Here is an 18052-nt window from a genome sequence, read left to right on the forward strand (position 1 = left end):
TAAACACTCCGAACAACCCCACCACTAGGAGGTGTCCACATGGTCTGATAAACACTCCTAACAACCAGACCACTAGGAGATGTCCACATGGTCTGATAAACACTCCTAACAACCCCACCACTAGGAGGTGTCCACATGGTCTGATTAACACTCCTAACAACCAGACCACTAGGAGGTGTCCACATAGTCTGTGGTATGGTCAGGTAGACTAGTGGTTAGAGTGGTGGTCAGTAACTGGTATGGTCAGAGAGACTAGTGGTTAGAGTGGTGGGTCAGTAACTGGTATGGTCAGGTAGACTAGTGGTTAGAGTGGTGGGTCAGTAACTGGTATGGTCAGATAGACTAGTGGTTAGAGTGGTGGGTCAGTAACTGGTATGGTCAGGTAGACTAGTGGTTAGAGTGGTGGGTCAGTAACTGGTATGGTCAGATAGACTAGTGGTTAGAGTGTTGGGTCAGTAACTGGTATGGTCAGATAGACTAGTGGTTAGAGTGGTGGGTCAGTAACTGGTATGGTCAGATAGACTAGTGGTTAGAGTGTTGGGTCAGTAACTGGTATGGTCAGATAGACTAGTGGTTAGAGTGGTGGGTCAGTAACTGGTATGGTCAGATAGACTAGTGGTTAGAGTGTTGGGTCAGTAACTGGTATGGTCAGATAGACTAGTGGTTAGAGTGTTGGGTCAGTAACTGGTATGGTCAGATAGACTAGTGGTTAGAGTGTTGGGTCAGTAACTGGTATGGTCAGATAGACTAGTGGTTAGAGTGGTGGGTCAGTAACTGGTATGGTCAGATAGACTAGTGGTTAGAGTGGTGGGTCAGTAACTGGTATGGTCAGATAGACTAGTGGTTAGAGTGTTGGGTCAGTAACTGGTATGGTATGGTCAGGTAGTCTAGTGGTTAGAGTGTTGGGTCAGTAACTGGTATGGTCAGATAGACTAGTGGTTAGAGTGGTGGGTCAGTAACTGGTATGGTCAGATAGACTAGTGGTTAGAGTGTTGGGTCAGTAACTGGTATGGTCAGATAGACTAGTGGTTAGAGTGGTGGGTCAGTAACTGGTATGGTCAGATAGACTAGTGGTTAGAGTGTTGGGTCAGTAACTGGTATGGTATGGTCAGGTAGTCTAGTGGTTAGAGTGTTGGGTCAGTAACTGGTATGGTCAGATAGACTAGTGGTTAGAGTGGTGGGTCAGTAACTGGTATGGTCAGATAGACTAGTGGTTAGAGTGTTGGGTCAGTAACTGGTATGGTCAGGTAGACTAGTGGTTAGAGTGGTGGGTCAGTAACTGGTATGGTCAGATAGACTAGTGGTTAGAGTGGTGGGTCAGTAACTGGTATGGTCAGATAGAGTAGTGGTTAGAGTGGTGGGTCAGTAACTGGTATGGTCAGATAGACTAGTGGTTAGAGTGGTGGGTCAGTAACTGGTATGGTCAGGTAGACTAGTGGTTAGAGTGGTGGGTCAGTAACTGGTATGGTCAGATAAACTAGTGGTTAGAGTGGTGGGTCAGTAACTGGTATGGTCAGGTAGACTAGTGGTTAGGGTGTTGGGTTAGTAACTGGTATGGTCAGATAGACTAGTGGTTAGAGTGTTGGGTTAGTAACTGGTATGGTCAGATAGACTAGTGGTTAGAGTGGTGGGTCAGTAACTGGTATGGTCAGATAGACTAGTGGTTAGAGTGGTGGGTCAGTAACTGGTATGGTCAGATAGACTAGTGGTTACAGTGGTGGGTCAGTAACTGGTATGGTCAGGTAGACTAGTGGTTAGAGTGGTGGGTCAGTAACTGGTATGGTCAGGTAGACTAGTGGTTAGAGTGGTGGGTCAGTAACTGGTATGGTCAGATAGACTAGTGGTTAGCGTGTTGGGTCAGATAGACTAGTGGTTAGAGTTGTGGTGGTCAGGTAGACTAGTGGTTAGAGTGGTGGGTCAGTAACTGGTATGGTCAGATAGACTAGTGGTTAGAGTGGTGGGTCAGTAACTGGTATGGTATGGTCAGATAGACTAGTGGTTAGAGTGGTGGGTCAGTAACTGGTATGGTCAGGTAGACTAGTGGTTAGAGTGTTGGGTCAGTAACTGGTATGGTATGGTCAGATAGACTAGTGGTTAGAGTGGTGGGTCAGGTAGACTAGTGGTTAGAGTGGTGGGTCAGGTAGACTAGGGGTTAGAGTGGTGGGTCAGTAACTGGTATGGTCAGATAGACTAGTGGTTAGAGTGGTGGGTCAGTAACTGGTATGGTCAGATAGACTAGTGGTTAGAGTGTTGGGTCAGTAACTGGTATGGTATGGTCAGGTAGTCTAGTGGTTAGAGTGTTGGGTCAGTAACTGGTATGGTCAGATAGACTAGTGGTTAGAGTGGTGGGTCAGTAACTGGTATGGTCAGATAGACTAGTGGTTAGAGTGTTGGGTCAGTAACTGGTATGGTCAGGTAGACTAGTGGTTAGAGTGGTGGGTCAGTAACTGGTATGGTCAGATAGACTAGTGGTTAGAGTGGTGGGTCAGTAACTGGTATGGTCAGATAGACTAGTGGTTAGAGTGGTGGGTCAGTAACTGGTATGGTCAGATAGACTAGTGGTTAGAGTGTTGGGTCAGTAACTGGTATGGTCAGATAGACTAGTGGTTAGAGTGGTGGGTCAGTAACTGGTATGGTCAGATAGACTAGTGGTTAGAGTGTTGGGTCAGTAACTGGTATGGTATGGTCAGGTAGTCTAGTGGTTAGAGTGTTGGGTCAGTAACTGGTATGGTCAGATAGACTAGTGGTTAGAGTGGTGGGTCAGTAACTGGTATGGTCAGATAGACTAGTGGTTAGAGTGTTGGGTCAGTAACTGGTATGGTCAGGTAGACTAGTGGTTAGAGTGGTGGGTCAGTAACTGGTATGGTCAGATAGACTAGTGGTTAGAGTGGTGGGTCAGTAACTGGTATGGTCAGATAGAGTAGTGGTTAGAGTGGTGGGTCAGTAACTGGTATGGTCAGATAGACTAGTGGTTAGAGTGGTGGGTCAGTAACTGGTATGGTCAGGTAGACTAGTGGTTAGAGTGGTGGGTCAGTAACTGGTATGGTCAGATAAACTAGTGGTTAGAGTGGTGGGTCAGTAACTGGTATGGTCAGGTAGACTAGTGGTTAGGGTGTTGGGTTAGTAACTGGTATGGTCAGATAGACTAGTGGTTAGAGTGTTGGGTTAGTAACTGGTATGGTCAGATAGACTAGTGGTTAGAGTGGTGGGTCAGTAACTGGTATGGTCAGATAGACTAGTGGTTAGAGTGGTGGGTCAGTAACTGGTATGGTCAGATAGACTAGTGGTTACAGTGGTGGGTCAGTAACTGGTATGGTCAGGTAGACTAGTGGTTAGAGTGGTGGGTCAGTAACTGGTATGGTCAGGTAGACTAGTGGTTAGAGTGGTGGGTCAGTAACTGGTATGGTCAGATAGACTAGTGGTTAGCGTGTTGGGTCAGATAGACTAGTGGTTAGAGTTGTGGTGGTCAGGTAGACTAGTGGTTAGAGTGGTGGGTCAGTAACTGGTATGGTCAGATAGACTAGTGGTTAGAGTGGTGGGTCAGTAACTGGTATGGTATGGTCAGATAGACTAGTGGTTAGAGTGGTGGGTCAGTAACTGGTATGGTCAGGTAGACTAGTGGTTAGAGTGTTGGGTCAGTAACTGGTATGGTATGGTCAGATAGACTAGTGGTTAGAGTGGTGGGTCAGGTAGACTAGTGGTTAGAGTGGTGGGTCAGGTAGACTAGGGGTTAGAGTGGTGGGTCAGTAACTGGTATGGTCAGATAGACTAGTGGTTAGAGTGGTGGGTCAGTAACTGGTATGGTCAGATAGACTAGTGGTTAGAGTGTTGGGTCAGTAACTGGTATGGTCAGATAGACTAGTGGTTAGAGTGTTGGGTCAGTAACTGGTATCGCTGGTTTGAAAACCTGACCCGTCAAGGTGAAAATCTGTCGATGTGCCCTTAAGCAAGACACTTACATCTAATTTGCTCCACCTATCATACTACTATGTCTGACCCTGTAGAACAACACCTATCATACTACTATGACTGACCCTGTAAAACAACACCTATCATACTACTATGACTGACCCTGTAAAACAACACCTATCATACTACTATGACTGACCCTGTAAAACAACACCTATCATACTACTATGACTGACCCTGTAAAACAACACCTATCATACTACTATGACTGACCCTGTAAAACAACACCTATCATACTACTATGACTGACCCTGTACAACAACACCTATCATACTACTACGACCCTGTACAACAACACCTATCATACTACTATGACTGACCCTGTACAACAACACCTATCACACTACTACGACCCTGTAAAACAACACCTATCATACTACTATGACTGACCCTGTACAACAACACCTATCACACTACTACGACCCTGTAAAACAACACCTATCATACTACTACGACCCTGTACAACAACACCTATCATACTACTATGACTGACCCTGTACAACAACACCTATCACACTACTATGACTGACCCTGTACAACAACACCTATCATACTACTATGACTGACCCTGTACAACAACACCTATCATACTACTATGACTGACCCTGTACAACAACACCTATCACACTACTACGACCCTGTACAACAACACCTATCACACTACTACGACCCTGTACAACAACACCTATCACACTACTACGACCCTGTACAACAACACCTATCATACTACTATGACTGACCCTGTAAAACAACACCTATCATACTACTATGACTGACCCTGTAAAACAACAACTATCATACTACAATGACTGACCCTGTGCAACAACACCTATCATACTACTATGACTGACCCTGTAAACCAACACCTATCATACTACTATGCCCCTGTAAAACAACACCTATCATACTACTACGACCCTGTACAACAACACCTATCATACTACTATGACCCTGTACAACAACACCTATCACACAACTATGACCCTGTACAACAACACCTGTCATACTACTACGACCCTGTACAACAACACCTATTATACTACTATGACTGACCCTGTACAACAACACCTATCATACTACTATGTCTGACCCTGTACAACAACACCTATCATACTACTATGACTGACCCTGTACAACAACACCTATCATACTACTAAGACCCTGTAGAACAACACCTATCATACTACTATGACTGACCCTGTAAAACAACACCTATCATACTACTATGACTGACCCTGTAAAACAACACCTATCATACTACTATGACTGACCCTGTAAAACAACACCTATCATACTACTATGACTGACCCTGTAAAACAACACCTATCATACTACTATGACTGACCCTGTAAAACAACACCTATCATACTACTATGACTGACCCTGTACAACAACACCTATCATACTACTACGACCCTGTACAACAACACCTATCATACTACTATGACTGACCCTGTACAACAACACCTATCACACTACTACGACCCTGTAAAACAACACCTATCATACTACTATGACTGACCCTGTACAACAACACCTATCACACTACTACGACCCTGTAAAACAACACCTATCATACTACTACGACCCTGTACAACAACACCTATCATACTACTATGACTGACCCTGTACAACAACACCTATCACACTACTATGACTGACCCTGTACAACAACACCTATCATACTACTATGACTGACCCTGTACAACAACACCTATCATACTACTATGACTGACCCTGTACAACAACACCTATCACACTACTACGACCCTGTACAACAACACCTATCACACTACTACGACCCTGTACAACAACACCTATCACACTACTACGACCCTGTACAACAACACCTATCATACTACTATGACTGACCCTGTAAACCAACACCTATCATACTACTATGCCCCTGTAAAACAACACCTATCATACTACTACGACCCTGTACAACAACACCTATCATACTACTATGACCCTGTACAACAACACCTATCACACAACTATGACCCTGTACAACAACACCTGTCATACTACTACGACCCTGTACAACAACACCTATTATAGTACTATGTCTGTCCCTGTAAATCAACACCTATCATACTACTATGACTGACCCTGTACAACAACACCTATCACACTACTACGACCCTGTACAACAACACCTATCATACCACTATGACTGACCCTGTAAAACAACACCTATCATACATACTACTATGACCCTGTAAAACAACACCTATCATACTACTATGACCCTGTAAAACAACACCTATCACACTACAACGACCCTGTACAACAACACCTATCATACTACTACGACCCTGTACAACAACACCTATCATACTACTACGACCCTGTAAAACAACACCTATCACACTACTACGACCCTGTACAACAACACCTATCATACTACTACGACCCTGTACAACAACACCTATCACACTACTATGATCCTGTACAACAGCACCTATCATACTACTACGACCCTGTACAACAACACCTATCATACTACTACGACCCTGTAAAACAACACCTATCATACTACTATGACTGACCCTGTAAAACAACACCTACCATACTACTACTACGACCCTGTACAACAACACCTATCACACTACTACGACCCTGTAAAACAACACCTATCATACTACTATGACTGACCCTGTAAAACAACACCTATCGTAGTACTATGTCTGACCATGTAAAACAACACCTATCATACTACTATGACTGACCCTGTAAAACAACACCTATCATACTACTATGACTGACCCTGTAAAACACACCTATCATACTACTATGACTGACCCTGTAAAACAACACCTATCATACTACTATGACTGACCCTGTAAAACAACACCTATCACACTACTATGACTGACCCTGTAAAACAACACCTATCATACCACTATGACTGACCCTGTAGAACAACACCTATCATACTACTATGACTGACCCTGTAAAACAACACCTATCATACCACTATGACTGACCCTGTAAAACAACACCTATCATACTACTATGACTGACCCTGTACAACAACACCTATCATACTACTATGACTGACCCTGTAAAACAACACCTATCATACTACTATGACTGACCCTGTACAACAACACATTTCACTGAACCAATCTGATGTCTGTGACAATCAAACACTTTAAAAGCTAACCAACATAAAGACAATGACAGCATAGATTTGATTTATTACAACAGTTAATTTAACAATGCTGTTTATAAATCTAGTTGACATTCATCCCAGGACACCTTGACTTGCATTACACTCTCACTGCAGAACAACATTCTCATGAAATCACATGACTTCTAGTTAGAGAAGAGGATTCCTGTTAACACGGCCTGCTACAAGCAGGAAACTAGTTATGGACCAACCAGAAATGTGACATGTCTGTTTGACAGTTACCCTGAAAGATGCACGTGTGAACTATCTTGTCATCTCTTTGGCTAACCACATTGGAACATTCTAGTCTTGAAGGACATGAACTGGCAGAACAGGTTTCAGCAAAGTATGGAGTCAATGTTTTCAGGAAGGTGTAACCATGCCGATGGGAGGGACAGGAGGCAGACTAAGTGCAAGGGAAGCCACCTGAACTACTGTCCTACAAAGACAAACAGCCACCTGAACTACTGTCCTACAGAGACAAACAGCCACCTGAACTACTGTCCTACAAAGACAAACAGCCACCTGAACTACTGTCCTACACAATGTAGTTGTGTTGCCATGTTGTGAACGTTGTATTGTAGTAACCCTCAACTGTATTTAATGGTGTTATGTAGTTGTGTTGTCATGTTGTATTGTAGTAACCCTCAACTGTATTTAATGGTGTTATGTAGTTGTGTTGTCATGTTGTGAATGTTGTATTGTAGTAACCCTCAACTGTATTTAATGGTGTTATGTCGTTGTGTTGTCATGTTGTATTGTAGTAACCCTCAACTGTATTTAATGGTGTTATGTAGTTGTGTTGTGAACGTTGTATTGTAGTAACCCTCAACTGTATTTAATGGTGTTATGTAGTTGTGTTGTCATGTTGTATTGTAGTAACCCTCAACTGTAGTTAATGGTGTTATGTAGTTGTGTTGTCATGTTGTATTGTAGTAACCCTCAACTGTATTTAATGGTGTTATATAGTTGTGTTGTCATGTTGTATTGTAGTAACCCTCAACTGTATTTAATGGTGTTATGTAGTTGTGTTGTCATGTTGTCATGTTGTATTGTAGGAACCCTCAACTGTATTTAATGGTGTTGTGTAGTTGTGTTGTCATGTTGTATTGTAGTAACCCCCAACTGTATTTAATGGTGTTATGTAGTTGTGTTGTCATGTTGTCATGTTGTATTGTAGTAACCCTCAACTGTATTTAATGGTGTTATGTAGCTGTGTTGTGAACGTTGTATTGTAGTAACCCTCAACTGTATTTAATGGTGTTATGTAGTTGTGTTGTCATGTTGTATTGTAGTAACCCTCAACTGTATTTAATGGTGTTATGTAGTTGTGTTGTCATGTTGTATTGTAGTAACCCTCAACTGTATTTAATGGTGTTATGTAGTTGTGTTGTCATGTTGTATTGTAGTAGGCCTCAACTGTATTTAATGGTGTTATGTAGTTGTGTTGTCATGTTGTGAAAGTTGTATTGTAGCAGGCCTAACCCTCAACATTTTCTGGTGATGGAGTGAGACACAGACAAGACACAGAGACAGCAACAGAATATGAAATGATGGAGAGAGACACCAGACAAGACACAGACACAGCAACAGAATAGGATATGATGGAGAGAGACACCAGACAAGACACAGCAACAGAATAGGATATGATGGAGAGAGACACCAGACAAGACACAGAGACAGCAACAGAATAGGATACGATGGAGAGAGAAACCAGACAAGACACAGAGACAGCAACAGACGACACAGAGAAAGTGATGGAGAGAGACAGAAGAATAGAGTTCCAGACAGTTGTAGAATGTATGCCAAGGCACATTGTAAGAGCTGTAAAGAGAGAGGGAGGGAGAGAGAACAGGCAGAACCTGATATGTAAATGAGCAGAGCAAATGAAACTAACTTTTGACGACCTGATGATCATCCAGACTCTGTTTCTATTGAGAGATACAAGGTAAGACGACGATTGTTATGTGTATTAATTTAGTTGATGATATTGTTATGTGTATTCATATAGTTGATGATATTGTTATGTGTATTCATATAGTTGATGATATTGTTATGTGTATTCATATAGTTGAGTATATTGTTGGTGGACAGTGTTATAATAGGCCTTAAATGTTTGATATAAATTAGATGCGTGGGGTGAATTTGTTCTGTGCCCATCTGTGTGCCCCAGGGTGATCACTCCTACACTATCTAGAATCTAAAAGGGTTCTTTGGCTGTCCCCATAGGAGAACACTTTGTAGAACCCTTTTTGGTACTAGGTAGAACCCTTTTGGGTTCCATGAAGAACCCTTTCCACAGAGGGTGATATAGACCAGGGTGATCTCCTACTGTATCATAGGTCTATAGACCAGGGTGATCTCCTACTGTATCATAGGTCTATAGACCAGGGTGATCTCCTACTGTATCATAGGTCTATAGACCAGGGTGATCTCCTACTGTATCATAGGTCTATAGACCAGGATGATCTCCTACTGTATCATAGGTCTATAGACCAGGGTGATCTCCTACTGTATCATAGGTCTATAGACCAGGGTGATCTCCTACTGTATCATAGGCCTATAGACCAGGGTGATCTCCTACTGTATCATAGGCCTATAGACCAGGGTGATCTCCTACTGTATCATAGGTCTATAGACCAGGGTGATCTCCTACTGTATCATAGGTCTATAGACTTGTCTTCTCAAAACAGGCTTAAAAAGCAACAAGCAACAAACAAACATTTTCTCTTTCTAATCTACTGTTAACGCTTTTCACTGAGGAAGGTTTGTTGTGTGAAAGAGAGACAAATAAATATTGTGGAAAGACTAACAAATACTTACACTTCCTCAAAACAGGTTGTGTGTACTCATTAGTGCCATTTAAAACTGTTGGCTGTGGAGTAAACTAATGAATACATCCCAGGTTGTAGCCTACGACTCGGCATGTTGATACCTGCCTGATGCTGAAACCTGAACGTAGCCTGAGGGGTAAACTATGATACAGGCTTGATATACTGGTTTTCTAAAAATAGCCATTGTATTTATCATCATTAGTCATTTAGGTCAACATTGGATCATTCAGAGATCCTCACTGAACTTCTGGAGAGAGTTTGCTGCACTGAAAGTAAAGGGGCTGAATAATTTTGCACGCCCAATTTTTCAGTTTTGGATTTGTTAAAAAAGTTTGAAATATCCAATAAATGTCATTCCACTTCATGATTGTGTCCCACTTGTTGTTGATTCTTCACAAAAAAATACAGTTTTATATCTTTATGTTTGAAGCCTGAAATGTGGCAAAAGGTCGCAAAGTTCAAGGGGGCCGAATACTTTCGCAAGGCACTGTATATACCTCCCTCTAATGTATCTGACTAAAATACCTCTTCCATGTGTATGACTATATCAGGATATATATACCTCTCTCAGGACCTCTTCCATGTATTCTCCTTTGACCATTTGACATCTTGTATTTACTGTTGTTTAGGCTGGTTGAATGAGTTGCCTATGAAAGCTACTTCATCTGTAAGAAAACAGGCGTCTGCACCAGTGACTGTAAGTTATGTGATTTCCTCATGTGAAATTAAAAGTATGTTTGTAGCCTACACAGTTATACAATGGCTGTTGAACTGTGACACATATTTCTCAGTACATTAGAAGTCAGATAAATGTGTTGAGACGTAGGAAAGATGGGCAAACTCTCGTTGGTCTTGGCTTTCTACACACTATTATAAGGTTAGTCGATGTCAGACATTCAATAGTCAGTAGGTTTGAGCTATGATCACTTATCATGCTGACAAACCTGATGGTCTCTGTGAACTGATCTGAACAGGTTTAGGCTGGTCATCTATGATATGTAGGCTATATACAGTACATTCTCTGTCCTGCTACTGGTAGGACTATAACATTATGTGAACTGATCTGAACATGTTTAGACTGGTCATCTATGATATGTAGGTTATATACAGTACATTCTCTGTCCTGCTACTGGTAGGCCTGTAACGTTATGTGAACTGACCTGAACAGGTTTAGACTGGTCATCTATGATATGTAGGTTATATACAGTACATTCTCTGTCCTGCTACTGGTAGGACTATAACATTATGTGAACTGACCTGAACAGGTTTAGACTGGTCATCTATGATATGTAGGCTATAGCCGAGGTATAGACCTTGATCTGCATATCACTAACAAACGACTATTATACATTATAACCTAGTCTACTTTACATAATATAACATCTACATATCACTAACAACCCACAACTATACATTATAACCTAGTCTACTTTACATAATATAACATATCACTAACAACCCACTACTATACATTATAACCTAGTCTACTTTACATAATATAACATATCACTAACAACCCACTACTATACATTATAACCTAGTCTACTTTACATAATATAGCATATCACTAACAACCCACTACTATACATTATAACCTAGTCTACTTTACATAATATAACATCTACATATCACTAACAACCCACAACTATACATTATAACCTAGTCTACTTTACATAATATAACATATCACTAACAACCCACTACTATACATTATAACCTAGTCTACTTTACATAATATAACATATCACTAACAACCCACTACTATACATTATAACCTAGTCTACTTTACATTATATAACATCTACATATCACTAACAACCCACTACTACACATTATAACCTAGTCTACTTTACATAACATAATATCTACATATCACTAACAACCCACTACTATACATTATAACCTAGTCTACTTTACATTATATAACATCTACATATCACTAACAACCCACTACTACACATTATAACCTAGTCTACTTTACATAACATAATATCTACATATCACTAACAACCCACTACTACACATTATAACCTAGTCTACTTTACATAACATAATATCTACATATCACTAACAACCCACTACTAGACATTATAACCTAGTCTACTTTACATAATATAACATATCACTAACAACCCACTACTAGACATTATAACCTAGTCTACTTTACATAATATAACATCTACATATCACTAACAACCCACTACTATACATTATAACCTAGTCTACTTTACATAATATAACATCTACATATCACTAACAACCCACTACTATACATTATAACCTAGTCTACTTTACATAATATAACATATCACTAACAACCCACTACTATACATTATAACCTAGTCTACTTTACATAATATAACATATCACTAACAACCCACTACTATACATTATAACCTAGTCTACTTTACATAATATAACATATCACTAACAACCCACTACTGTACATTATAACCTAGTCTACTTTACATAACATAATATCTACATATCACTAACAACCCACTACTATACATTATAACCTAGTCTACTTTACATAATATAACATCTACATATCACTAACAACCCACTACTACCTACTTTTAATGAATAAAAATAAGTGTGAGACATGGCCTTGTGTTTCTGTACTGTCTATAACTACCTTAACAAACAGTGACTTATTATTATTACAGACAGTTGCCATGGAGATGAAATCACAACTACACAACTACATATTCATGTGATTGCATTAAATCACCTGATTGTTTCTATATGTCTGTTAATAAATGTTTTATTTCTCAAAAGAGATAATGGATAAATGTGAACAATTGACATTCAGTAATTAGTTGTCACTGTGTTAACCACAACCAACATGTTGGATCTCTGTTTAGTTGTCACTGTGTTAACCACAACCAACATGTTGGATCTCTGTTTAGTTGTCACTGTGTTAACCACAACCAACATGTTGGATCTCTGTTTAGTTGTCACTGTGTTAACCACAACCAACATGTTGGATCTCTGTTTAGTTGTCACTGTGTTAACCACAACCAACATGCTGGATCTCTGTTTAGTTGTCACTGTGTTAACCACAACCAACATGCTGGATCTCTGTTTAGTTGTCACTGTGTTAACCATAACCAACATGTTGGATCTCTGTTTAGGGATCAGTGCTCTAAAATGAGTCTCTCTGGGGAGAGAGAGGAAGGGGGCCCTGCCTCTAAAATGAATGTCTCTGGGGAGAGAGAGGAAGGGGGCCCTGCCTCTAAAATGAGTCTCACTGGGGAGAGAGAGGAGGGGGGCCCTGCCTCTAAAAGGAATGTCTCTGGGGAACATGGCACCAAATCTAAGAGGTGAGAGGGACCATTTTTTCAAGATTTTATGAATTGTTTATATCCAAAACACAATATCCACCATCTTTTCTCGTTTGTGTTTTTTCATGAGAAATGAAGGCTGATGGGTAAAATATTACTGTTCTAAGATATTACATTTTAAATAGAGTTTAGTGACATTTTACTGAGAACATCACAGCAAGATTAAACTAATATTATTCTCTAGATTCTCCCATTTAATTTGCGCCATAAAGCCCCACAGTGGAGGTGTCATAGTACCCATAACACCTAGCGGTCAAACAGGGAAATGGTTCCAATAGTTTTATAGAGCCCCACAGTGGAGGTGTCATAATACCCATAACACCTAGCGGTCAAACAGGGAAATGGTTCCAATAGTTTTATAGAGCCCCACAGTGGAGGTGTCATAGTACCCATAACACCTAGCGGTCAAACAGGGAAATGGTTCCAATAGTTTTATAGAGCCCCACAGTGGAGGTGTCATAATACCCATAACACCTAGCGGTCAAACAGGGAAATGGTTCCAATAGTTTTATAGAGCCCCACAGTGGAGGTGTCATAGTACCCATAACACCTAGCGGTCAAACAGGGAAATGGTTCCAATAGTTTTATAGAGCCCCACAGTGAAGGTGTCATAATACCCATAACACCTAGCGGTCAAACAGGGAAATGGTTCCAATAGTTTTTCCAATAGAAAACATGAGCTGGAGCACACCCAGATATTTTTTATGTGGAGGTTCTAACTAACGGCTAATAAACTATAAGATATAAAAATAAATTGAGTCTCACACTCCATATATAAACTCCATGTATAAACTCCATGTATAAACTCCATGTATAAACTCCATGTATAAACTCCATGTATAAACTCCATGTATAAACTCCATGTATAAACTCCATATATAAACTCCATATATAAACTCCATGTATAAACTCCATATATAATATATAAACTCGATATATAAACTCCATGTATAAACTCCATATATAATATATAAACTCCATGTATAAACTCCATGTATAAACTCCATATATAATATATAAACTCCATGTATAAACTCCATATATAAACTCCATATATAAACTCCATATATAAACTCCATGTATAAACTCCATGTATAAACTCCATGTATAAACTCCATATATAAACTCCATATATAATATATAAACTCCATATATAAACTCCATGTATAAACTCCATATATAAACTCCATATATAATATATAAACTCCATATATAAACTCCATGTATAAACTCCATATATAAACTCCATGTATAAACTCCATGTATAAACTCCATGTATAAACTCCATATATAAACTCCATGTTTAAACTCCATATATAAACTCCATGTATAAACTCCATATATAATATATAAACTCCATATATAAACTCCATGTATAAACTCCATATATAAACTCCATATATAATATATAAACTCCATATATAAACTCCATGTATAAACTCCATATATAAACTCCATATATAATATATAAACTCCATGTATAAACTCCATGTATAAACTCCATATATAAACTCCATATATAATATATAAACTCCATATATAAACTCAATGTATAAACTCCATATATAAACTCCATGTATAAACTCCATATATAAACTCCATATATAAACTCCATATATAATATATAAACTCCATATATAAACTCCATGTATAAACTCCATGTATAAACTCCATGTATAAACTCCATACATAAACTCCATGTATAAACTCCATATATAATATATAAACTCCATATATAAACTCCATATATAATATATAAACTCCATATATAAACTCCATGTATAAACTCCATATATAAACTCCATGTATAAACTCCATACATAAACTCCATGTATAAACTCCATATATAATATATAAACTCCATATATAAACTCCATGTATGAACTCCATATATAAACTCCATATATAATATATAAACTCCATATATAAACTCCATGTATAAACTCCATGTATAAACTCCATGTATAAACTCCATGTATAAACTCCATGTATAAACTCCATGTATAAACTCCATGTATAAACTCCATGTATAAACTCCATATATAAACTCCATATATAATATATAAACTCCATATATAAACTCCATGTATAAACTCCATGTATAAACTCCATATATAAACTCCATATGTAAACTCCATGTATAAACTCCATGTATAAACTCCATGTATAAACTCCATGTATAAACTCCATATATAAACTCCATATATAAACTCCATGTATAAACTCCATGTATAAACTCCATGTATAAACTCCATGTATAAACTCCATGTATAAACTCCATGTATAAACTCCATGTATAAACTCCATATATAAACTCCATATATAAACTCCATGTATAAACTCCATATATAAACTCCATATATAAACTCCATGTATAAACTCCATATATAAACTCCATATATAAACTCCATATATAATATATAAACTCCATATATTAACTCCATGTATAAACTCCATGTATAAACTCCATATATAAACTCCATGTATAAACTCCATATATAATATATAAACTCCATGTATAAACTCCATATATAAACTCCATATATAAACTCCATATATAAACTCCATATATAAACTCCATATATAAACTCCATGTATAAACTCCATATATAAACTCCATGTATAAACTCCATATATAAACTCCATGTATAAACTCCATGTATAAACTCCATATATAAACTCCATGTATAAACTCCATATATAAACTCCATATATAAACTCCATATATAAACTCCATGTATAAACTCCATGTATAAACTCCATATATAAACCCCATGTATAAACTCCATATATAAACTCCATATATAAACTCCATGTATAAACTCCATATATAAACTCCATATATAAACTCCATGTATAAACTCCATATATAATATATAAACTCCATGTATAAACTCCATGTATAAACTCCATGTATAAACTCCATGTATAAACTCCATATATAAACTCCATATAAACTCCATGTATAAACTCCATATATAAACTCCATATATAATATATAAACTCCATATATAAACTCCATGTATAAACTCCATGTATAAACTCCATATATAAACTCCATGTATAAACTCCATATATAAACTCCATGTATAAACTCCATATATAAACTCCATGTATAAACTCCATATATAAACTCCATATATAAACTCCATGTATAAACTCCATATATAATATATAAACTCCATGTATAAACTCCATATATAAACTCCATGTATAAACTCCATATATAAACTCCATATATAAACTCCATGTATAAACTCCATATATAATATATAAACTCCATGTATAATATATAAACTCCATGTATAAACTCCATGTATAAACTCCATGTATAAACTCCATATATAATATATAAACTCCATGTATAAACTCCATGTATAAACTCCATATATAAACTCCATATATAAACTCCATGTATAAACTCCATATATAATATATAAACTCCATATATAAACTCCATGTATAAACTCCATATATAATATATAAACTCCATGTATAAACTCCATGTATAAACTCCATATATAATATATAAACTCCATGTATAAACTCCATATATAAACTCCATATATAAACTCCATGTATAAACTCCATGTATAAACTCCATGTATAAACTCCATATATAAACTCCATATATCATATATAAACTCCATATATAAACTCCATGTATAATCTCCATATATAAACTCCATATATAATATATAAACTCCATATATAAACTCCATGTATAAACTCCATGTATAAACTCCATGTATAAACTCCATGTATAAACTCCATGTATAAACTCCATATATAAACTCCATGTATAAACTCCATGTATAAACTCCATGTATAAACTCCATGTATAAACTCCATATATAATATATAAACTCCATATATAAACTCCATGTATAAACTCCATATATAAACTCCATATATAATATATAAACTCCATATATAAACTCCATGTATAAACTCCATATATAAACTCCATATATAATATATAAACTCCATGTATAAACTCCATGTATAAACTCCATGTATAAACTCCATATATAATATATAAACTCCATATATAAACTCCATGTATAAACTCCATATATAAACTCCATGTATAAACTCCATATATAAACTCCATATATAAACTCCATATATAATATATAAACTCCATATATAAACTCCATGTATAAACTCCATATATAAACTCCATGTATAAACTCCATGTATAAACTCCATGTATAAACTCCATGTATAAACTCCATGTATAAACTCCATGTATAAACTCCATATATAAACTCCATGTATAAACTCCATATATAAACTCCATGTATAAACTCCATATATAATATATAAACTCCATATATAAACTCCATGTATAAACTCCATATATAAACTCCATATATAATATATAAACTCCATATATAAACTCCATGTATAAACTCCATATATAAACTCCATGTATAAACTCCATGTATAAACTCCATGTATAAACTCCATATATAAACTCCATGTATAAACTCCATATATAAACTCCATATATAATATATAAACTCCATATATAAACTCCATGTATAAACTCCATGTATAAACTCCATATATAAACTCCATATATAAAGTCCATGTATAAACTCCATGTATAAACTCCATGTATAAACTCCATGTATAAACTCCATATATAAACTCCATGCATAAACTCCATGTATAAACTCCATGTATAAACTCCATGTATAAACTCCATATATAAACTCCAT

At 37.3% G+C, this 18052-nt stretch overlaps 4 protein-coding genes across 5 annotated transcripts in view; 1 reads left to right on the forward strand and 3 right to left on the reverse strand.

Annotated features, from left to right (window-relative positions):
* The window catches only part of LOC118937868 (stonustoxin subunit beta-like), a 397513-nt gene that overhangs the window by 369128 nt on the left and 10333 nt on the right, over nucleotides 1–18052 (forward strand). For both annotated transcript variants that reach the window (XM_090197881.1, XM_090197882.1), the window contains exon 2: nucleotides 13116–13304. In XM_090197881.1, coding sequence (XP_090054007.1) covers nucleotides 13132–13304 — 173 coding nt within the window. In that variant the 5' untranslated portion in view covers nucleotides 13116–13131. The remainder of the gene's footprint in view (nucleotides 1–13115; nucleotides 13305–18052) is intronic.
* Nucleotides 1–18052, reverse strand: part of LOC110512533 (NLR family CARD domain-containing protein 3-like) — a 223892-nt gene that overhangs the window by 153108 nt on the left and 52732 nt on the right. The gene's annotated exons all lie outside the window — the stretch shown is intronic.
* The window catches only part of LOC110516333 (NLR family CARD domain-containing protein 3-like), a 369172-nt gene that overhangs the window by 70749 nt on the left and 280371 nt on the right, over nucleotides 1–18052 (reverse strand). The gene's annotated exons all lie outside the window — the stretch shown is intronic.
* LOC149979039 (NLR family CARD domain-containing protein 3-like) overlaps nucleotides 1–18052 on the reverse strand; it is a 316914-nt gene that overhangs the window by 18504 nt on the left and 280358 nt on the right. The gene's annotated exons all lie outside the window — the stretch shown is intronic.

The sequence above is a fragment of the Oncorhynchus mykiss genome, chromosome 13 (assembly GCF_057628025.1).
Source record: "Oncorhynchus mykiss isolate SJ-2025 chromosome 13, ASM5762802v1, whole genome shotgun sequence".
Lineage (NCBI taxonomy): Eukaryota > Metazoa > Chordata > Actinopteri > Salmoniformes > Salmonidae > Oncorhynchus > Oncorhynchus mykiss.